Here is a 22,881-nt window from a genome sequence, read left to right as displayed (position 1 = left end):
TGAGAATAAGATTTAGTTTATTAAACTCAGTCAGTACAACTGTAAGTGAAAAGCTAAGGCAGGCAAAAGTGTGATAAATCAGAAATACAGAATGAGTGCTTTTGGTTTGCCTGCAAGTATAATGTAGAAAACCTAGACAGGGAAGTCGGAACTCAGAAATTCAAGCCTTCTAACTAAACGTCTAAGTCAACAAAAAATACCAACATAATCCTAAATTGTATATGTACTTTTCTTTCTTTCTTCTTCTTTTTTTTTGAGACAGGGTGTCGCTCTGTTGCCCAGACTGGAGTACAGTAGCACAATCACAGCTCACTGCAGCCTCCACCTTCAGGGCTCAAGTGATCCTCCCATCTCAGCCTCCCAACTACAGGCACACACTACCATGCCAGGCTAATTTTTAAAAATTTTTGTAGAGACAGAGTCTCTGTATGTTGCCCAGGCTGGTCTCGAACTGCTGGGTCAACTGATCTGCCTTGGTCTCCCAAAGCATTGGGATTACAGGTGTGAGCCACCACACCTGACCTGTTTTTTCTTTAATAATTGGGAACGTGGGGGGGAGGGATAAAAAAAAAATAATAATAATAATTGGGAACGTGGCAGAATATTATTCAATGGTAAAGACTTATTGTGATATGATATTATTATTAGGGTTTTCATTCTGAAAATTGGGTAAATGTACCCCCAAAGAGGTTTTTCTTTAAAATTTAGCAAGGCTGGCTGGGCCTGGTGGCTCATGAATCCCAGCACTTTGGGAGGCTCAGGTGGGCAGATCACCTGAGGTCAGGAGTTCGAGACCAGCCTGGCCAACATGGAGAAACCCCATCTCTACTAAAAATACAGAATTAGGCTGGCACAGTGGCGCATGCCTGTAATCCCAGCTACTCAGGATACTGAGGCAGGAGAATCGCTTGAACCCAGGAGGCAGAGGTTGCAGTGAGCTGAGATCATGCCATTGCACTCCAGCCTGGGCAATAAGGACAAAACTCCGTCTCAAAATAAAATAAAATAAAATTTAGCAAGGCAACACAAATCCTCACTATATAGAACATTACAAAATTTGGTCATGGTTTTCAGGATTCAATGACATTTGTTGTTGGAAACTAGCTTTTATGTTTTAAATAAGCTTTTGCATTGACATTCATTAATTTCATAGCATAAACTTTTTGCTTTTAAGCTTCTTGTTCCTTTAATGTTGTCCTGTTGTAGGAATTCAAGCCACATTTACAAAATTCAAAAACGTAACATACATTGAGGAAACAGTCCATATGTCCGTTGATGAGTGAATGAACAAAATGTGATATATACATATAATGGAATATTAGTCAGCCTTTAAAAAGAGGGAAATTCCGATGTATGCTACTCTGAAGACATTATGCAAAAAAGCTAGTCACAAAAAGACAAATACAGTACAATCCCACTTATATGAGGTATCTAGAATAGTCAAGTTCTTAGAGACAGAAAACAGAACAGTGGTTATGAAGGGATGGAAGGAGGAGGGAAAGGACATTTATTTTTATTGGGTATGAAGTTTCAGTTTGGAATGATGAAAAAGTTCTGGAGATAGATGATGGTCATGGTTCTACAACAATATGAATGTACCTAATGTACCTGAACCGTACACTTAATATTAAGATGGTAAATTTTATATTATGAATATTTTACAATTAAAAAAATCCCCCAATCTGTAACATACATTGGGAAAAGTGCATTTTACCTGTATATTCAGTTTAACAAATAATTACCAAGCAAATATATGTATAATCATCACCTAGCCCCCAAAATGAAATATTATCAGAGTAACCTGTGTCCCTCCCCATCACAACCCTCTTCCTTCCTGAGGAACCACTATAATGGCTCTAACATTTGCTTTTGAAAATCATACTGTGATGTGGTAATGCAGGATAAGTTAAATCTACACTACAAAACGCTACAGAATATTTCTTTTAATTTCAATTTTTCCATAAGTGCCCCAAAAAAAAGCCACTTAATAACTTTTAAGTGCTCTTTCTCCCCTTCCTTTGCTCTTGAAACTTCTCATTCTAAAATCTATTTTGGTTCCACAGTTGACCTCACCTGCAGAGTTTAATTAAAAAAAAAAAAAAAAAAAAAACCTTCAGTGTAAATTTTCATTCCTCCCGCTCTCCCTTGCCTCCAACTACAAAGAAACAATGATTTAAACCCTTTGTGCCCTTTTAGAAAATTACACAGATACCCCATTGTGGAACCCTATAATCCCTTCGTGGAAAGGAAGAGATTAGCATATGAATACAAAGCAAAATGAATCCAGAATACAAAATGATCTACTGGATTGTGAAGCTCTTGTATGCTTAAAAATGTATTTATTTCCTCTTTTTGTATTGCCCCTTTAGTGGTCTCGGGGTTAAGGGAATTGAGCTTCCCTTTCTGGTTACCCGGAAAAGGATTAAAAACAAAACAAAACAAAAAACAAAAAAACACCAGATTCTAAGAGGTGCAAAGCCAGCAGATGGCTCACAGCGCCAGTGGAATCGCCAGTGGAATCTGCTACCCTCGACACGAGCTTGCTTGCCGGCGAGGAGTGTAGAAAGTGCTGTTCACAGACTGCGTGGTGAAGGAGAGAAAGCGACACAAGAGAGAGCCATAGTGCTGACGTTGAAGGCCCGGCCCTGTGAGGTTGCACAGGGTAAGTGGCGTTGGCCAGGCGGCAGCGGCGAAGGGGAAGGAAAGAGGATTTGAGCTGGGGGCGGGGCTTGCGGCAGAGCGTGGCTCCTGATTGTTGGAGCGCGGCTGCCAATCTCGCAGAATCGCTCGGTTAACCAGTGCGCTGGCGAGACGCGCTCAGATATACTGAGTGAGCCCTGAGAAGCAGTCTCAGATCCTGACGGTGCAGCAGCCCGCAGCCTCAGCCAGGGAGTCCCAGCCGCTTTCAATGGAGGAGAAGCCCGGCCAGCCACAGCCTCAGCACCATCACAGCCACCACCATCCGCACCATCACCCTCAGCAGCAGCAGCAGCAGCAGCCGCACCACCACCACCATTATTATTTCTACAACCACAGCCACAACCACCACCACCACCATCATCACCAGCAGCCTCACCAATACCTGCAGCATGGAGCCGAGGGCAGCCCGAAGGCCCAGCCAAAGCCGCTGAAACATGAGCAGAAACACACCCTCCAGCAGCACCAGGAAACGCCGAAGAAGAAAACAGGTCTGGGAGGGAGGACGGGTGGGGGAAGGGGGTTGGGGGTGGAGGACAGGGGAGATGGGGGTGGGGCTGGATCCAAAAAGCGCGGACGGGGTCGGGGTGTGTGCGTGTGTCCCCTCCGGCTCTGGGGATGCCCCTTTCATTCTAGAGCTCGGGCTGAGCAATGGGGTTTGCAGCGCCCTCTCCTTCCCTCCAGCATGGGAGAGGCCCAGCCAGGCCAGCGTGACCTTCCTGGCCCCGGCCGCGGCTGAAGGGAGACCCGCTGGGTCGGCCTTGCAAGTCCAACCTCATTATTCTTTTCCCATTCACCTCCCTGCGTCCCTGGAGTTACCTCAATTTGGGGGCCCTGAGATGGGGTAAACCTACCCCCCAAAAATATCCCTCGAGGTGTAACTCAGGAAGGCCTAGCGAATCCCGACTCGGATGGTGTCGCGAGACCCTTTTGCAGGCGGCGAGGAGTGGGTAGGTAGGCTGAGTTGAGGAAGTGCCCCTCACCCGCCACCCCAAGCCCACCTGTGGCCTTGGGGCTCCCCGTCTCGGGGGGGGCTGTTGGGACCCCTCATCTCACGGGTCATTTCCACCGCTAAACGCCCTTTTTGGGCGCGGGACCCCGCAGTCTTGTCCTGCGGCTCCTCCCGAGGCCGGCGCCCCGCGCCCGCTCCCCCCAGAGCCGGCGCGGCTGGAATGTTCTCTCCTCCTCGCGGGGCCGCTTCCTGTCCGCCATGTTGGAAGCCGATTCCTGTCACCGACTCCGGCCCACTGAGGAGCGGAGGGGGAAGGGTGTCGAGGGCCACACGGGGCGGCGGAGCCGGGTGACTCGGGATCACCACCGGCCGCAGCCTCGCCCCCTGCACTGCGGGGGCGCAGGCGCCCCCCGCTCCGCGGCCGCCCCTCCCCCCGTCGCCGGCCGGGGTTGTGTAACCCGGTGGCGGCGCGCGGCCCCGGGCGGGTCCCTGGGGTGAGGGGCGGGGGCGGTTGGGGTGGGGGAGGGAAGCGGCCACGAGGGGAGCGGCCTGCGCAGGGCCCCGCGCGCCAGCGGCCGTTTCCCGCTCCCGGGTGCGGCGGGAGGCGCGGGCAGTCGGGGCGGGGAGCCGGCCTCGAAGCGGAGCTGAGGGGGAAGGAGGCCGCGGGCGGCGGCCGTGGCGCTCCTAGGGGCAGGAGCCCTGGGGGGGCTGCGGGGGGATTCATTTTGGGTAGAGGCGGTGCCTGAGGCCGGGTGGGGTACCCAGCGGGAACCCAGCTCCCCGGTCACGAGTTTCTTTGCCACAGGAACCTCGTCTCCTGCCAGGTTCGCTCACGACTCCGCCTCTGAGGCTTTCACTTGGGCCTTTTCCTTCTAGCAGCTCATTTTCTACAAAAAAAAAAAAAAAAAAAATCCAAAAACCTTGTTCCATTCCCCTCCTCACCCAGCACTTACCTTCTGAGCTTGGGTAGCGTCGTTGAGGTGAGGGATTTTAAAAAATGTTAGGATGGGGAAGAGTGCGAGCTTTTTGGCCCCTCTTTCTTGTCCTTAAGGGTGAACCCAAGTGGCTCATCCATGAGGTTAGATTACTACCATCTTGCCTCGGATGAGGCTTCTCTCCATGTTAAAAAGAAAGGTGTTTTTCGCATTTTAAAATCGATATTGATCCCCAAACTAATCTTAACAAACGAGAAATTGAGGGTAAAAGTCATGTAAGAAAGTATTTCACGAGAAGTGATTTTAAAAGTTTATAACCCACGCAGATTTTTAGAAATAAGGGCTCTTTATAAATCGAAGAGAAATGAAGCGTAAGAAAGCGTATGTTAAACCCAGCGTATCAAATTTGGTAGAAGGAATTGTTGAGAGCTGGAGAAAAACTAAGTGCTTTTTTATTGCAGATTGTAACTTGAAGACTGAAATTAGAATGTCAGATTTTCCATTTTGGGACTTCGTAGGGACCCGATAGTATGCAATAGAAGTGAACACATACACACGAGTTAGGTGTTTAATCCTAAAGATTTGGAACAATTTAAAAACTGTTAGGGACTATATAACTAGATTTTTTAGCATTAGATCTTGTTCAAAAGATGAGAAAATACTACCATATTATGGCTGCATAAGGCAGTATTACTGTTGAGGTTGAGAAATTGTATCTCATCATTCAGGTTAATACACTCTTGCCGGACTTCTCTCTACATACAGAAGCAACCCCTGAACCATTCAAGGTGGTATTCCTCCAAATATTTCTTATCTTGGAGGGGGTGGATAAAGAGGAGGAAACTGGAATTAGCAGTTTTGACAGAATGTAAACAATTTGGGGCGAGTGTGTGGTTTGGTCGCAGTACTGTTGCTTTGACATGCATAATGCTAATAACTAAGAAAACATTACAGTATTTTTGAAATTTATCTGTATGTTGAGGTAGGCTTTTGTAATCCATTGCTCACAAACCTAAAGAGGAACAGTTTTTTTTTATCCAGAAGAGGGCGCAAGAGAAGGCCAAATGTGTTGAGTAATTTGTTTCTAATTGAAAAGCTAGATTTATCAGGACTCAAGTTTTGCTGAGTCTTTTGGAAGTAGGGTTAGTATAAGCAGCCCTAAATAATAAAAGCGTTAGGAATCCTTTAATTTCTTAAATTTATTCTATAATGTTTACATTTTTCTTAAATATCTACTATTTAAAAAGAAAATATTTTTCCTGCGTACTTCATACATATCAACAAGGTTGTCATGAGAAAAACTTTATGTAGTTAAACAAAATTTTCTTTTCTTTTTTTTTTTGTTATTAAAACTTGCGGGTGGGAGCACAGTGGCTTCTAAGCCGTTTTTTCATTGGTGACTTCCAATATCTGAGTCACTACATACTAGTAATCTTAGGAAGAATTAGTCTAGTTAGCTTTGGTTCAGCTCAGTTTGGAGATTGGATTTTTTGCTATTTCAGATTGCTCATCTTTAATTGAAATCTGAAAAGTTGTGACTAATGGGCCCAAGGACACAAACCTTTGTTTAACCTGTTAGCATGTTAAATGATATGGGTAGGTCTTATCCAGAGTTAGGTAAGGAGATAAAGTTATATCTGTTAAAAATGATGAGAGCCTTTATTTAGGAAATTTATGCTTTTCTTCCTTTTTTTTTTTTTTTTTTTTTTTTTTGAGACAGAGTCTTACTCTGTGGCCCAGGCTGGAGTGCAGTGGCGTGATCTCGGCTCACTGCAACCTCTGCCTCCTGGGTTCAAGCGACTCTCCTGTCTCAGCCTCCCGAGTAGCTGGGATTAGAGGCATACGCTACCACGCCCAGCTAATTTTTTTTTTTTTTTTTTTTTTTTTTTTTTTAGTAGAGATAGGACTTCACCATGTTGGCCGGACTGGTCTCAAACTCCTGACCTCAAGTGATCCACCTGCCTGGGATCCTAAAGTGCTGGGATTACAGATGTGAGCCACTGCGTCTGGCATTTTTCTGAGGAAAAAAGCTTTTAGAAAACATCCTAAGCAATAATCTCTTTCTTCCTGTTTCATAGTTAAAATTGTGCCACCAAAAATTTGATTTGATTGGCTATCACAGCTTTTCCAGCAGCCAAAAAATTTTTTTAAATGTAACCCTGTGGAATCTAAGAACTCTTAAGAGTTCTAAGAAATCTAAGAGGCCGGTGTGGTGGCTCTCACCTGTAATCCCAGCACTTTGGGAGGCCCAGGCGGCGGATCACTTGAGGTCAGGAGTTTGAAACCAGCCAGGCCAACATGGCAAAACTGGGCATTGTGGTGCATGCCTGTAATCCCAGCTACTCGGGAGGCTGAGTCAGGAGAATCTGGGAGGCGGAGGTTGTGGTGAGCTGGGATCACATCATTGCACTTCAGCCTGGGCCACAGAGCGAGAGTTTGTCTCAAAAAAAAAAAAAAAAAAAAAAAAAGAAAAGAAAACTGTTATAAGATGTATTCTCTCGTGGTACAAGTTTTGTGCCAGTCTGTTTTAGGAATGATTATGCCTTGAGTATGTTTTCTTGGGTTACTTTAATACAGTAGAAGAAAATGCCTTTATTTGTTCAGTTTTAGTATTTGTACCTTTTTTTCTAATGTAGAATGAGTAAGTCCTGTTGTGAATCTAACAGACTTCTACATTAATTTATTTTGGAACAGTGGTTCTCAGACTTATAAAAATAGCAGTATTCCTATTAGACTCATCACTTCTGCTGCCTTAAATGTGTGTGGAGTGTCCTTCTGTTGTGTATCTCTCTTTTTTCTTTTTCTTTTTTTTTTAAGTGGAATTTTGCTCTTGTTCCCCAGGCTGGGGTGCAATGGCCCAATCTGGGCTCACTGCAACCTCTGCCTCCCGGATTCAAGCCATTCTCCTGCCTCAGCCTCCCAAGTAGCTGGGATTACAGGCGTGCACCACCATGCCTGGCCAATTTTGTATTTTTAGTAGAGACGGGGTTTCACCATGTTGGTCAGGCTGGTCCCAAACTCCTGACCTCAAATGATCCACCCAAAGTGCTGGGATTGTAGGCGTTAGCCGCTGCACCCGGCCTGTGTATCTGTTTCTAATGACTTGACCTCAAGATGCTTTTGTGAACATTTCATAAAAAGGTAGATAACTAATAGCACCATTTTGTTACAGTGGAAAACTGTTTGAATCACCTATAATAGAATTGATTTTTTATGGTAGTTGAAGGTTTTTTTTTTTCTTGAAAGAGGGTCTCACTTTGTCACCCAGGCTAGAAGGCAGTTGTGCCATCTCAGTGCATGTTCACTGCAGCCTTGACCTCCTGGGTTCAAGCTGTCCTCCTCCCTCAGCCCCTCCAGCTGGAGTATAGGCACATGCCCCACGCCTAGCTAATTTTTGTATTTGTAGTAGAGACAGGGTTTCTCCATGTTGCCCAGGCTGGTCTTGAACTCCAGCAGTCCGCCTGCCTTGGCCTCCCAAAGTGCTATGTTTACAGACATGATCCACTGGCAGTTGAAGACTTTTAATTAAACCTGAATACCATAACACTAAAAAACTGGATGCTTTTTATTGTAGTTTTGTTAGTAAATATTTTCTCATCGCATCTTTTGAGTCAAGGCAGTATTGCATAGTGGTAGGAAACCATGGATTGCAGATAGACTGGAGGTCAGATTTCCAGTTCTGTCACTTTGACTTGGGCAATTTACTTCATCTCTCTTAAAGTCTGTTTATCTAAATGTAAAATGAAGAAAATATGTTTTATAAAGGTTGGAAACATTGGTACGTAGATATTTTGGTTTCACGTATTAACAATATGATCCAATATCTGGGAAATGTCAAAATGAAATTTAAGAATACTTTAGAAAAAGTTCACAAGTGTTAGATATTTGTCCGATAGATGCATTGGAAACTGCTGATAGTGACTACCAGCTATTTATGGTTTTGTAGAAATGAAGGCCTTAATTTCCTTGTAATAATTACTGTTTCAGTAAAACTTGATTTTTGCCCAGAGGGCATCGCTGCTCTGAATCGTAATAAAAATTTTAGGCTGGGCGCGTGGCTCAACGCCTGTAATCCTAGCACTTTGGGAGGCCGAGATGGGCGGATCACAAGGTCAGGAGATCGAGACCATCCTGGCTAACATGATGAAATCCTGTCTCTACTAAAAATACAAAAAGAATTAGCCGAGCGTGGTGGTGGGCACCTGTAGTCCCAGCTACTCTGGAGGCTGAGGCAGGAGAATGGCATGAACCCAGGAGGTGGAGCTTGCAGTGAGCTGAGATAGCGCCACTGCACTCCAGCCTGGGCGACAGAGCGAGACTCCTTGATAAAAGAAAATTTTGTAACAGCCTTGTGAGAGTGATGGGTAGATTGATTCTGTTAGATAAGAGGTATTTGGCATACTGCTTAAGAGGTCTTGTTTTCTCTGGCCTCAGACTTTGGTTTGAAACTTGGCTGAGTTCTACCTCTTGCTTTGCTTAGCATTTCCTAGTCTGTAAAATGGGGCTGACAGGTGTCTTCTCATAGAGATGTGAAATAATATAAAGCTACAGCTCATAGCATAGTGTCTAGCATACAGTAAATAAACGGTTCTTAAATGTTAGGTATTAGTGTAATTTACATGTTGTGATTTTTTTTTTTTTTTTTTTTAATAAACCCTTTTTTTTCCCTCCCCTAGGCTATGGTGAACTAAACGGTAATGCTGGAGAAAGAGAAATATCTTTAAAGAACCTGAGTTCTGATGAAGCCACCAACCCTATATCCAGGGTCCTCAATGGCAACCAGCAAGTTGTAGACACTAGCCTGAAGCAGACTGTAAAGGCCAACACCTTTGGGAAAGCAGGAATTAAAACCAAGAATTTCATTCAGAAAAACAGTATGGACAAAAAGAATGGGAAGTCTTATGAAAATAAATCTGGAGAGAATCAGTCTGTAGATAAGTCTGATACTATACCAATTCCAAATGGCGTGGTAACAAATAATTCTGGTTATATTACTAATGGTTATATGGGTAAAGGAGCAGATAATGATGGTAGTGGATCTGAGAGCGGATATACAACTCCTAAAAAAAGGAAAGCTAGGCGCAATAGTGCCAAGGGTTGTGAAAACCTTAATATAGTGCAGGACAAAATAATGCAACAAGAGACCAGTGTCCCAACCTTAAAACAGGGACTTGAAACTTTCAAGCCTGACTATAGTGAACAAAAGGGAAATCGAGTAGATGGTTCGAAGCCCATTTGGAAGTATGAAACTGGGCCTGGAGGAACAAGTCGAGGAAAACCTGCCGTGGGTGATATGCTTCGGAAAAGCTCAGATAGTAAACCTGGTGTGAGCAGCAAAAAGTTTGATGATCGGCCCAAAGGAAAGCATGCTTCAGCTGTTGCCTCCAAAGAGGACTCGTGGACCCTATTTAAACCACCCCCAGTTTTTCCAGTGGACAATAGCAGTGCTAAAATAGTTCCTAAAATAAGTTATGCAAGCAAAGTTAAGGAAAACCTCAACAAAACTATACAGAACTCTTCTGTGTCACCAACTTCATCTTCATCATCTTCATCATCTACTGGGGAAACTCAGACCCAATCATCAAGTCGCTTATCCCAGGTCCCTATGTCAGCGCTGAAATCTGTTACTTCTGCCAGCTTTTCTAATGGGCCTGTTCTAGCAGGGACTGATGCAAATGTTTATCCTCCAGGGGGTCAGCCACTGCTAACTACTGCTGCTAATACTCTAACACCCATCTCTTCTGGGACAGATTCAGTTCTCCAGGACATGAGTCTAACTTCAGCAGCTGTTGAACAAATTAAGACTAGCCTTTTTATCTATCCTTCAAATATGCAAACTATGCTGTTGAGCACAGCACAAGTGGATCTGCCCTCTCAGACAGATCAGCAAAACCTGGGGGATATCTTCCAGAATCAGTGGGGTTTATCATTTATAAATGAGCCCAGTGCTGGCCCTGAGACTGTTATTGGGAAGTCATCAGAGCATAAAGTGATGGAGGTGACATTTCAAGGAGAATATCCTGCCACTTTGGTTTCGCAGGGTGCTGAAATAATTCCCTCAGGAACTGAGCATCCTGTGTTTCCCAAGGCTTATGAGCTGGAGAAACGGACTAGTCCTCAAGTTCTGGGTAGCATTCTAAAATCTGGGACTACTAGTGAGAGTGGAGCCTTATCCTTGGAACCCAGTCATATAGGTGACCTGCAGAAAGCAGACACCAGTAGTCAAGGTGCTTTAGTGTTTCTCTCAAAGGACTACGAGATAGAAAGTCAAAATCCTCTGGCCTCTCCTACGAACACTTTGTTAGGCTCTGCCAAAGAACAGAGATACCAGAGAGGCCTAGAAAGGAATGATAGCTGGGGTTCTTTTGACCTGAGGGCTGCTATTGTATATCACACTAAAGGTAACTCATTTGTTTCCTATACAAAGATTTTTATTGGCCAATTTAGTGTATTGTTTATATTAAGAGAATTTTAAGAGAATTAGTTGTTCATATTAAGAGTATTTTAAGAGTGACTGTGGATAAGCAGCTGGCGTCAAACTAATTCAGGGTCCTTGGAACTAGTATGATTAAAATTCAGAAGAAATGTTCACTTTTCCAACTTAAAAGGATTTTTAAAAATACAAACATAATTGACCTACCTGGTTCAAAGAATAGAAGTGAGGAGAACTTGCTTAAAGGTGTTAATGTTATATTTTCTCTTGACCGAGTGCTTGAAAAAAAATTTTATTGAACATATGTTCTCCTTCCTTGGCTTTTTTGTCTTTGCCTTTTTGTTTTGTGTTTTTTTTTTTCTTTGAGCGGAGTCTCACTCTCTTGCCAGGCTGGAGTGCAGTGGCGTAATCCCAGCCCACTGCAACCTCTGCCTCCCAGGTTCAAATGATTCTCCTGCCTCAGCCTCCTGAGTAGCTGAGATTACAGGCACGCACCACCATGCCCAGCTAATTTTTGTATTTTTAGTAGAGACGGGGTTTCACCATGTTGGCCAGGATGGTCTTGATCTCTTGACCTTGTGATCCACTCACCTTGGCCTTGATCTCTTGACCTTGTGATCCACCCACCTTGGCCTCCCAAAGTGCTGGGATTACAAGTGTGAGCCACCACACCCAGTTTATTTGTTTTTGAGACAGAGTCTCACTCTCTCACCCAGGCTGGAGTGCAGTGGTGCGATCTCGGCTCACTGCAACCTTCGCCTCCTGGGTTCAAGTGATTCTCCTGCCTCAGCCTCCCGAGTAGCTGGGATTACAGCCATGCACCACCACACCCAGCTAATTTTTGTATTTTTAGTAGAGAACGGGTTTCACCGTGTTGGCCAGGCTGATCTCAAACTTCTGACCTCGTGATCCACCCACCTTTGCTTCCCAAAGTGCTGTGATTACAGGTGTGAGCCACCGCGCCCAGCCTCTCCTTTGCTTTTTATATCGTATGCATCTTTATTAGTGAGCTCATTTAATAGTTCTAATTTGATTAAAATTAGTAGAAACACTGTTTTTGAAGAGGAGTCTTATGATAAGTCTTAGAAGGAGTAATGGATGCCAGTTTGTAACTGGAAAATAAGTTAGACAAATTACAGTGTCAGGTATGATTGGCATAGTTGAGACCAGGCTCTTGGGATTCTCGTTTTCATAGCCCTAAAGCCCAAGCTTAAAGGGAACCAGGTATCTTTTCAAGTTTCACGCTAATATAACTTTCTTTTCTTTTTTTTTTTTTTTTTTTTTTGGGATGGAGTCTCACTCTTGTCGCCCAGGCTGGAGGGCAGTGGCGCAATCTTGACTCGCTGCAACCTCCGCCTCCCAGGTTCAAGTGATTCTCCTGCCTCAGCCTCCCACGTAGCTGGGATTACAGGTGCCTGCCACCACGCCTGGCTAATTTTTGTATTTTTAGTAGAGATGAGGTTTCACCGTGTTGGCCAGGCTGGTCTCAAACTCCTGACCTCAGGTGATCCACCTGCCTGGGTCCCCCAAAGTGCTGGGATTACAGGTGTGAGCCACTGTGCAAGGCCTCATGTTAATCACTTTCTTAGAATGTGGTTTGTGTCTTAAAGAAAAATTCGCTGTATGGCATAACTGTACTCTAATCCTTAGAGCAAATAATGAGGTTTAACGATGATGTTTATATCTTGCTTTTGAGAACAGTGGGTTTCAGTCTTCCATCTTTCCTACCTCTTCCTCCTTTCTCTAACAGAAATGCATACTCCATGCATGCATGTACACACTTAATACATAGTGCACGTTCCCATTTTAACAGTGGCTCATTTAGGCAGTGACTTGCAATTGCAGGGAAAGGGGACCATACCAGATTGTGGGAATTGGGTAATTACCATATTCTCTCTGGAATAAATACTGCCTCAGGGATGAATAACAAAGCGATTTATGTGACTTTTAAGCAAATTTCCTAGTCTGCATACCTTTCCTTATCTGCAAGCTGGAAGACATTGAGTATAATAAATAGATGTCCTTTTAATATCATTTTACTTCCTTAAAAACGGAAGTAGAATTGCTTAATGGAAGTTTAGGAATCCTCACTGATAACATTTACCTGATTTCACTTATTCTCCAGCTCTGCTCTTTGGAGGTAAATATAGGAGTTGGTTGTTTTTAGGAATATTAGGGCAAAAAGATAAATGCTTCATTTTTTAAGATATGTATTATACATTAGTTAACCTCTGCCAGGAGAGTTGGGTTTTTTGGTATTGTTTTCTGTGCCGTCTGCCCTCTAGAGACTATTACTGGAAAATGTTTACCGAAGTATTTTGCACTGGTGATCATTGTGTGAGCCTGAGAGGATATCTGGTTGTGTTATGTTCTCTTACCACCTCCAAAATATTGTGGGAGGCCCAGTGTGGTGGGTCATGCCTGTAATCCCAGCACTTTGGGAGGCCGAAGTGGGAGGATCACGTGAGCTTAGGAATTTGAGACCAGCCTGCGCAACAATGTGTAGTCCCAGCTACTTGGGAGGCTTAGGAGGGAGGATCACTTGTTCTTGGGAGATCCAGGTCTGCAGTGAGCTATGTTTGCACCACTGCACTCAAGCCTGGGCAACAGAGTGAGACCCTGTCTCAAAACAAAACAACAAAATGTGTGGGATATGTTCCATTAGGTAACTGGTTAATAGCTTTTATGTACAATTTCTATTATGTGGAATTGCAGGCCATTTTTAGATGGGAATGTTAACTTGAATTTACTCTTTATGCATTTTCCCTATCCATGGGCTAACTGAATATGAAATCAGTGGTATTTAGATAAGCTGAATACCCGTATATGGGTGCAGTTATATTTAGTTTTGCTGGTATTAATGAAAAAATTTGCTTTAGGTAAAGTGTCATCTTGAGTTTTGTATTTGGACATGATTGGAAATTAATCAGATTGGCATCAAAATTTTTAGCCCTCTAGAACAATAAATAATACTCAGTTCAATTATGTTCCAGAGTAGCAAGTTCTTTGAATTCCTGCCAAATGTTGATTGGTCCATTAGTGAGTGATCCATTGGCCACTCATTTTTCTTTACTTGAATTATATTTGAAGATATTTTATAAGTGAAGGCTTTTTTTTTTTTTAAAGTTAACTCTAAAAGAAGTAATAATCAGTTGGACTACTGGAATATCCTTTAAGAACATATGTATTATTTTCTTTGTGCTTTAGTGTAGTTTTCAAATGTTCAGTAGTAAGCTCTAAGTGAGTAGTTGAAGTTGGGCTTAGAATTGGAAGTTCTCTGCATTTCTCCTGACTTCAAAAATAAGCCCTTCAGCAACTTAATTTGGAAATAGTGGGTAAGAGAGTTCGTTGTGTCACTTCTTTAAGAATGGTGTGCTATTTATTTAATTTATATAAAGAAAGATGTTTTTATTTTTATTTTTTGGTGTTTTTTTTTTTTTGAGATGGGATCTTGCTCTGTTGCCCAGGCTGGAGTGCAGTGTCACAGTCTCGGCTCATTGCAACCTCTGCCCCCTGGGTTCAAGCGATTCTCCTGCCTCAGCCTCCTGAGTAGCTGGGATTACAGGTGCACGCAACCACGCCTGGCTAATTTTGTATTTTTAGTAGAGACAAGGTTTTACCGTGTTGGTCAGGCTGGTCTCCTGACCTCGTGAGCCACCTGCCTTGGCCTCCCAAAGTGCTGGGATTACAGGTGTGAGCCACTGCACCCAACAAAGAAAGGTGTTTATTTGACTCAAGGTTTTGGCAGCTGGGAAGTCCAAGTGCATGGTGGCAGCTTCTGGCAAGAGCTTTTTTTTATACAGGAAGTTTTTAGATTAAGCAATTACTTGGAACCTTAAGCGTACTATGGATTTTTAAAAATTTGAGTGTTAAGTACAATTGAGGGTATGAAGTAAACATACAATAGAGCATAAAAAGGGGATTTGTGCCGGGTGCGGTGGCTCACGCCTGTAATCCCAGCACTTTGGGAGGCCGAGGAGGGTGGATCACGAGGTCAGGAGATCGAGGCCATCATGGCTAACACGGTGAAACCCCGTCTCTACTAAAAATACAAAAAATTAGCCAGGCGTGGTAGCGGGTGCCTGTAGTCCCAGCTACTCGGGAGACAGGCAGGAGAATGGCGTGAACCCGGGAGGTGGAGGTTGCAGTGAGCTGAGGTCGTGCCACTGCACTCCAGCCTGGGCGACAGAGCAAGGCTCCTTCTCAAAAAAAAAAAAAGTGGCGGGGTTGGGGGGGGGAATTTGTGTGGATTCTAATTCTTGGGATTTTCCTTTTAGCTGTTTTGTTTGTTTTTTGTTTTTTTTTTTAAGAGACAGGATCTCATTGTCACCCAGGCTGGAGTGCAGTGGCACTGTCATAGCTCATTGCAGCCTGGAACTGGGCTCAAGCTCTCCTCCTTCCTCAGCCTCCTGAGTAGCTAGTACTATAGGTGTATGCCACCATGCCTGGCCTCTTTTAGCTTTTTATGTATGTTATATGTTATGCCATTAACTTTTTTTTTTTTTTTTTTGAGACAGGGTGTTGCTGTGTTGTTGAGGCTGGAGTACAGTGGTGTGGTCATAGCTCACTGTAGCCTTGAGCTCCCGGGCTCAAGTGATCCTCCTGCCTCAGCCTCATGAGTAGCTGGGACTGCAGGTGTGCACCGCAATGCCCAGCTAATTTTTTTATTTTTATTTTTTTGAGATGGAGTCTCGCGCTGTCGCCCTGGCTGGAGTGCAATGGCGTGATCTTGGCTCACTGCAACCTCCGCCTCTCAGGTTCAAGCGATTTCTCCTGCCTCAGCCTCCCTAGTAGCTGAGATTACAGGCATGAGCCACCGTGCCCCGCTGCCCAGCTAATTTTTGTATTTTTTTTATATATATATACACACACATACATACATACATACATACATACATATACATATAGTGACGATGTCTGCGTATTTTACCTAGGCTGGTCTTGAACTCCTGGTCTCAAGGGATCCTCCTGCCTCAGCCTCCCAAAGTGCTAGGATTACAGGTGTGGGCCACCATGCCTGTCCTAACTTTTCTTTTCCTTATTTTTTTTATTTTTTATTTTTGGAGACGGAGCCTCACTCTGTCACCCAGGATGGAGTACAATGGTGTGATCTTGGCTCACTGCAACCTCTGCCTCCTGGGTTCAAGCGATTCTGCGTCAGCCTCCCGAGTAACTGGGATTACAGGTGTGTACCACCGTGCCCAACTAATTTTTTTGTATTTTTAGTAGAGACGGCGTTCCAACATGTTGGCCAGACTGGTCTTGAACTCTTGACCTCAAGTGCTCCACCCACCTCCGCCTCTGAAAGTGCTGGGATTACAGGCATGAGCCACCACACCTGGCTGTGATGGCTCTTTTTTAACAGACAGGGTCTCACCCTGTGACTCAAGCTGGAATGCAGTGGTACGATCCTAGCTCACTGCACCCTTGAACTCCTGGGCTTAAGGAATCCTCCCACCTCAGCCTCCTGTGTAGCTGGGACCATAGGTTCACGCTACCACCCATGTGGTCTGGGCTGGTCTGGAATTCCTGCCCTCAAGTGATCCCTCTGCTTCAGCCTCCTTAAGTAGTGGGATTACAGGCATGAGCCACTATGCTTAGCTTGTGATGGCTTTTAGTGTACATACCTGGGACATATAACTGTGCCTTCTTAAAAGTAGTTATCTCAGAATGGTTAGCAAGCCTCTCTTTGACTTGACTTTAAAAGCTTTGAACACTAGATCCTAACTTTTTGAAGTAAACTTTTGGTTTTGAAATGGTTGAAAGTCATTTGAAGCCAAGTCTTTGGAAATAATAATTGATATGAGTTGTGTGTTTGGTCACAATGCCAATTTAAACTGGGTTGATCTGTCTTACATGGCTGTTATGGCACTGAAGGATATGAAGCATTTGAAATGCTGACATTTTGGAATATTCATTTAAAAATAGGCTGGGGCCGGACATGGCTCACACTTGTAATCCCAGCACGTTGGGAGGCCGAGGCGGGTGGATCACCTGAGGTCAGGAGTTTGAGACCAGCCTGGCCAACATGGCGAAACCCCATCTATGAAAATACAAAAATTAGCCAGGCATAGTGGTGCAGGCCTGTAGTCTCTGCTAATTGGGAGGCTGAGGTGGGAGAATCGCTTGAATCTGGGAGGTGGAAGTTGCAGTGGGCTGAGATCACACCACTGCACTCTATCCAGCCTAGGAGACAGAGCAAGACTTCACTTCAAAAAATGAAAATAAAACTAGTCTGGGTACTGTGGCTCTCGCCTATAATCCTAGCATTTTTGAAGTGAGGCAGGAAAATCACTTGAGCCCAGGAGTTTGAGATCAGCCTGGGCAACATAGCGAGTCCTGATTTCTACAAAAAAATTTTAAGCATTAGCTGGGCATGGTGGCATGTGGAAGCTGAGATGGAGGATATCACCAAGCCCAAGAGGTCAAAGATGCAGTGAGCCATAATCATGCGGTTGCACTCAAGGTTGTGCAACAGAGTGAGACCCTGTCTCAAAAACATAAAACAGTTGGTATTAAGCAATTGCTTACAGATCTGTGTTGAGGTAGATTAATATGGCACCAATTTGGGTAGACTGGAAGCCATTTTTCTGTTGACTAGATCAGTTTCTTGGAATAGTGCAGGCAGGGGTATAATAAAGGTCTTCTGCTTTGTATTTTCAACCATGTAAATATGATCTGAATTTTTAAAAACTATTTTTTTAAAAAGCTTTTGGATTGGGAAAGGGCATAAGGGAACAGATAAGATTACATAACAAGATTTGGGAAACAGGATATGAAGAGACAAATTATGATTAATCCATAAAATTGACAGGTACTAGGTGTACAGTTTGGACATTTGTTCAAAGAAGGATCTGAATATTAAATTTTCTAAACACAATGTGAATAAGTATTTTATGTTTACTGCATTTTATTGCAGTTGCTTCTTGAATGCCTATTTGACATCACAGCTGTCTTTCTAATAATCTTATTAATGTGCGCCTGCAAATTTGACAGTTTTAAGATTTGCCTTGGTTTTAGCCCTGGCTGGATTCCCTAGATTTGGAAAGGATACCTGTTTATGAGGATATAATAATGTGGGACATATAGGAATGAATATAACAAATAATTCCTAATATGGGATAAGGTCCCCTTTCTCCCAGTGAGAGAACTCATACTGGCTGTTTAGCACCTATACTGACTGCTTGATGTTTCATGATGTCTGCTTTATGAATACAGTAGTAATAAATTCACCTTGATACTGGTGAAAGATCACTTGTAAGGAATTTTTGGAAGTAATTAACTTCCAGATTTCACTAGCTTAAGTCCTGAGTGTGAGGGAAATAACCATCTATGCCGTAAGAAGAGCAGACACTGTTACTATAATGATAGTAGCAAAACCAGAAATTGTTTATTACTATCATAGTAGTAGCAGTTTCATTCCAAGCAACTTTTACCCTTATAAAGTACATGGGGGGCCGGGCGCGGTGGCTCACGCCTGTAATCCCAGCACTTTGGGAGGCCGAGGAGGGCAGATCACAAGGTCAGGAGATCGAGACCATCCTGGCTAATACCGTGAAACCCCGTCTCTACTAAAAACACAAAAAATTAGCTGGGCACGGTGGCGGGCGCCTGTAGTCCCAGCTACTCGGGAGGCTGAGGCAGGAGAATAGTGTGAACCCGGGAGGTGGAGCTTGCAGTGAGCCGAGATCGCGCCACTGCAGTCTAGCCTGGGGGACAAAGCGAAACTCCGTCTCAAAAAAAAAAAAAAAAAATAAAGTACATGGGATTAGAATAAGTAGAGCAGTAGAAAGAGAAAAATGACAAACAACTTGAGTTCCGAGTTTCTGTTTAGGAGTAGTCTGGATAATTCTTCTTATCCTGGTTTGTTGTAGCTTCAGAGAAGAGTTCATTAAGGGGTCTACTGAAAAGGTGGTGACTTCTAACTACCTTAATTCAGAATTACTTGAAAACATGCTGTATTTCTTTTTCTTTTCTTTCCCTTTCCCTTTTTGACGGAGTTTCACTCTCGTTGCCCAGGCTGGAGTCCAATGGCGCAATCTCGGCTCACTGCAGCCTCTGCCTCCTGGGTTCAAGCGATCTCTTGCCTCAGCCTCCTGAGTAGCTGGGATTACCGGCTTGCATCACCACGCTCGGCTAGTTTTGTATTTTTAGTAGAGACTGAGGTTTCACCATGTTGGTCAGGCTGGTCTCAAACTCCTGACCTCAGGTGATCCACCCGCCTCGGCCTCCCAAAGTTCTGGGATTACAGCCGTAAACCACCGCACCTGGCCTGAAAACATGCTGTATTTCTCTCTGGGTATTGTCAAACTGAAAAAGGGTGGTAGAAATTTCTGACAAGCTTCTTTGTAAAAGAATAGGCACAAGTATGGCAGACTGGTTAAGAAAAAGGAAATCAGAATAGCAAAACATGGTGTAATAACCTGTAATCATCCAAAAAATGGGCAAATCTGAATTAGGAGGGGAAAAGCAGAATTTTAATTTACCATGTCACCATCCTTGCTGAATTTTACAGAATTTGATCCAAAATGTCTTAATAAGGGATTGGAAGGCATGATTAGTGATAAATTGATTTGGGGGTTCTCAGTTGTAGGAGTCAGTTTGTTTGGCATTATGTTGATTTATTATCTATCTCTGGTGGAGCCATTTAATTTAGATGTTAATTTTTAAAAGATGTTCTAGGTTCAGGCGTGGTGGCACATGCAAATCCCAGCATTTTAGGAGGCTGAGGTGGGCAGATCCCCTGAGGTCAGGAGTTCAAGACCAGCCTGGCCAGTGTGGTGAAACCCAGTGTCTACTAAAAATACAAAAATGAGCCGGGCATGGTGGCACGCGCCTGTAGTCCCAGCTACTCCGGAGGCTTAGGCAGGAGAATCTGTTGAACCTGGGAGGCGGAGGTTGCTGTGAACCGAGATTGTGCTTTTGCACTCTGGGCGTCAGAGCAAGACTGTCTCAAAAAAAAAAAAAAAAAAAAAAAAACAAAATGTTCTATTAGCTGAGACAATAGTATTATTCATTTTAAAAATAAGCTTCTGTTACCTTTAGCCCTTTTAGCTTCAGTCTTTTTCCTTGAGGGATTTAATAATTAAATGCTGTATCTGTTCAGTTTGACTATATGAAATTGCTGTTTGTGTAGGTCAGAAGAAGTTGAGTGTGAGCAATGCCAAATGGGTCTGCCTAATACTGTTTACGGTTATATTATTACTTCCTGGCTGACTTATGAATAGTATTTGTTCAAATCAGTATCTACTTATTGCACCAAGCCCTGTGGGAAGCAGTAGTGATAAATAGATGAAAGGTAAGAGTTTGTGTCATTAAGAAACTTGGTCTAATAGTGAAACATATGGAAAGAAATGTATTACTATTGTTGGCTGGGCACAGTGTCTCACACCTATAATCCCAGCACTTTGGGAGGCCAAGGCTGGCAGATCACTTGAGGTCAGGAATTAGAGACCACCCTGGCCAACATGGTGAAACACCCATCTCTCCTAAAAAAATGTACAAAAATTAGCCAGGCATGGTGGCGTGTGCCTGTAGTCCCAGCTACTCAGGAGACTAAGGCAGGAGAATCGCTTGAGCCTGGGAGGTGGAGGTTGCAGTGAGCCAAGATTGTACCAAGTGTAATTGGAACCCCTAAGATGGGGGCAGGGTGAGGGAAGGGCAGTCAGGATTCCGAAAAGAAGTGGGCATTAGTCTGTTTATTGTGCCTGGAGAGTAAGATTACTTTAGGTGGAGGAAATAATAGTGTTTGAAGATTGCCAGCCATTCAGTTTGTTTAAAGGAAGGTGAATGGTACAAGTTTAAAGTCCTTTAACTTAGTTATCTAATTAATCTGTTGATGTACTAGCTATTGTGTCAAGTGCTAGGAGACACAAATTCAATTTCATAGTGCTGGTAGCTTTTGCTGTAGGTAGTGAGAATCCATTGAAAAGTTTTGAGCAATGTGGTCACTTTCAGATGTATATACATATATATATATATATATTTGAGACGGAGTCTCACTCTGTCACCCAGGCTGTCAGTGCAGTGGCACAATCTTGGCTCACTGCAACCTCTGCCTCCTGGGTTCAAGCGATTCTCCTGCCTCAGCCTCCTGAGTAGCTGGGATTACAGGCACGCACCACCACTCCCGGCTAATTTTTGTATTTTTAGTAGAGACAGGGTTTCATCATGTTGGTCAGGCTGGCCTCGAACTCCTGACCGCAAGTGATCTGCCCGCCTCGGCCTCCCAAAGTGCTGGGATTACAGGTGTGAGCCACTGCACCCGGCTGTCAGATTTACATTTTTAAAGGAAAAGAGCCAGGTTGTAGAAGACAGAAAGTGAGGCCTGAGTAATGGCAAAGGAGGCCAGTTAAAAGGCAACTGCATAAACGTTCAAAAGATACTACTGCTTGAGCCAGGGCAATGACATTGGGCTTGAGAAAAAGAGATAGATGACTAGAAAGTTGCAAGTGTCTTAACCTTTGGTTAAGATTTACCAGAGTTGAACATTGCCTCTGTAAATTCCTTAGTTTGAATTTCCTTGACTCTACCCACTCTTATATCCTATACCTTTACTATAACCCTCCTGGGGTCATTCTCTGTTTCTCAAATGTTGTTTGAGTTCCCTTTTCATGTTACATCAATTTCCCTGGATAATCTCGTCCAGTTCTGTTACTATATATACTAGGCTTAAGACTTCTTCAGAGGCCGGGCGTGGTGGCTCACGCCTGTAATCCCAGCACTTTGGGAGGCCGAGGCAGGTGGATCACCTGAGGTCAGGAGTTCGAGACCAGCCTGGCCAGCGTGGTGAAACCCTGTCTGTACAAAAAAAATACAAAAAATTAGCCGGGTATGATGGCACATGCCTATAATCCCAGCTACTTGGGAGGCTGAGGCAGGGGAATTGCCTGAACCCAGGAGGTGGAGGTTGCAGTGAGCCAAGATCGAGCACTCCAGCCTGGGTAACGAGTGAAACTCCTTCTCAAAAAAACAAAAAAAAACTGAGTTCAGACCATACATATTCCATATCATCGCTGCAATTCTGTGTATATTAAATTGAATTCATTCTCTTCCAAAACCTGCTTTTTCTTTCCTGTTCTTAGTGAATTAGCGTTAACCCAATTTTTTGTCATTAGATGATATGGACCATTTCTCTAAGATGTCCATTTTTTTCTTTTCTATCTCGCATACTGTCTTCATCTCTTCTTAACATTTATTGGGACTCTGAATATTATTGTCACTTCATCTGTTCTGTTAATTACCTGGAAGAATCATCATTATTTAGTACAATAACCTTAGATTTCTTCAGTGGCTTCCCTTCACCTATATAATGAAATAACAAACTTTACTTCATATGTAGCATTTTACTCTGTCCCCTGAATAATGTTCGTTCTCTAAATCTCTCATTCTTAGTGACTTTGTGAACCATAGCATCTTTGTTGCAACCACTCAATACTTGGTTCTGCATTATAGCTCAAAAGCAGTCATAGATGGTACATATACAGTGGATGTGGCTGTGTTCAATTAAAACTTCTTTTGTTTTTTAAGACATGGTTGTCTCACTTTATTGCCCAGGCTGGAGTGCAGTGGCATGATCATATAGCTCATTGCCTCCTTGAATTCTTGGACTCAAGCAATCCTCTTGCTTCAGCCTCCTGAGTAGCTGAGACTACAGGCATGTGCTGTTAGCACACCCAGCTAGTTTTTAAATGTTTTGTAGACATAGGGTCTCGCCATCTTGCTAAGGCTGGTCTCAAGTGATCCTCCCACCTCTGCCTCCCAAAGTGCTGCAATTACAGGTGTGAACCACCACAGGCCCTCATTAAAACTTTATTTGCAAAAACAGATGGTGGATGGTAATTGTTTGTTCACCCCTGCTCAAA

At 43.6% G+C, this 22,881-nt stretch overlaps 1 protein-coding gene across 1 annotated transcript in view; it reads left to right on the top strand.

Moving 5' to 3' along the window:
• Positions 1-1,964: 1,964 nt before the first annotated feature.
• NUFIP2 (nuclear FMR1 interacting protein 2) overlaps positions 1,965-22,881 on the top strand; it is a 38,782-nt gene continuing 17,865 nt past the window's right edge. The window contains exons 1-2 of the mRNA XM_002827214.6: positions 1,965-3,188; positions 9,261-10,985. Coding sequence (XP_002827260.5) covers positions 2,909-3,188; positions 9,261-10,985 — 2,005 coding nt within the window. The 5' untranslated portion in view covers positions 1,965-2,908. The remainder of the gene's footprint in view (positions 3,189-9,260; positions 10,986-22,881) is intronic.

This window comes from Pongo abelii, chromosome 19 (genome assembly GCF_028885655.2).
Source record: "Pongo abelii isolate AG06213 chromosome 19, NHGRI_mPonAbe1-v2.0_pri, whole genome shotgun sequence".
NCBI lineage: Eukaryota > Metazoa > Chordata > Mammalia > Primates > Hominidae > Pongo > Pongo abelii.
This window is presented reverse-complemented; position numbering and strand designations above follow the sequence as displayed.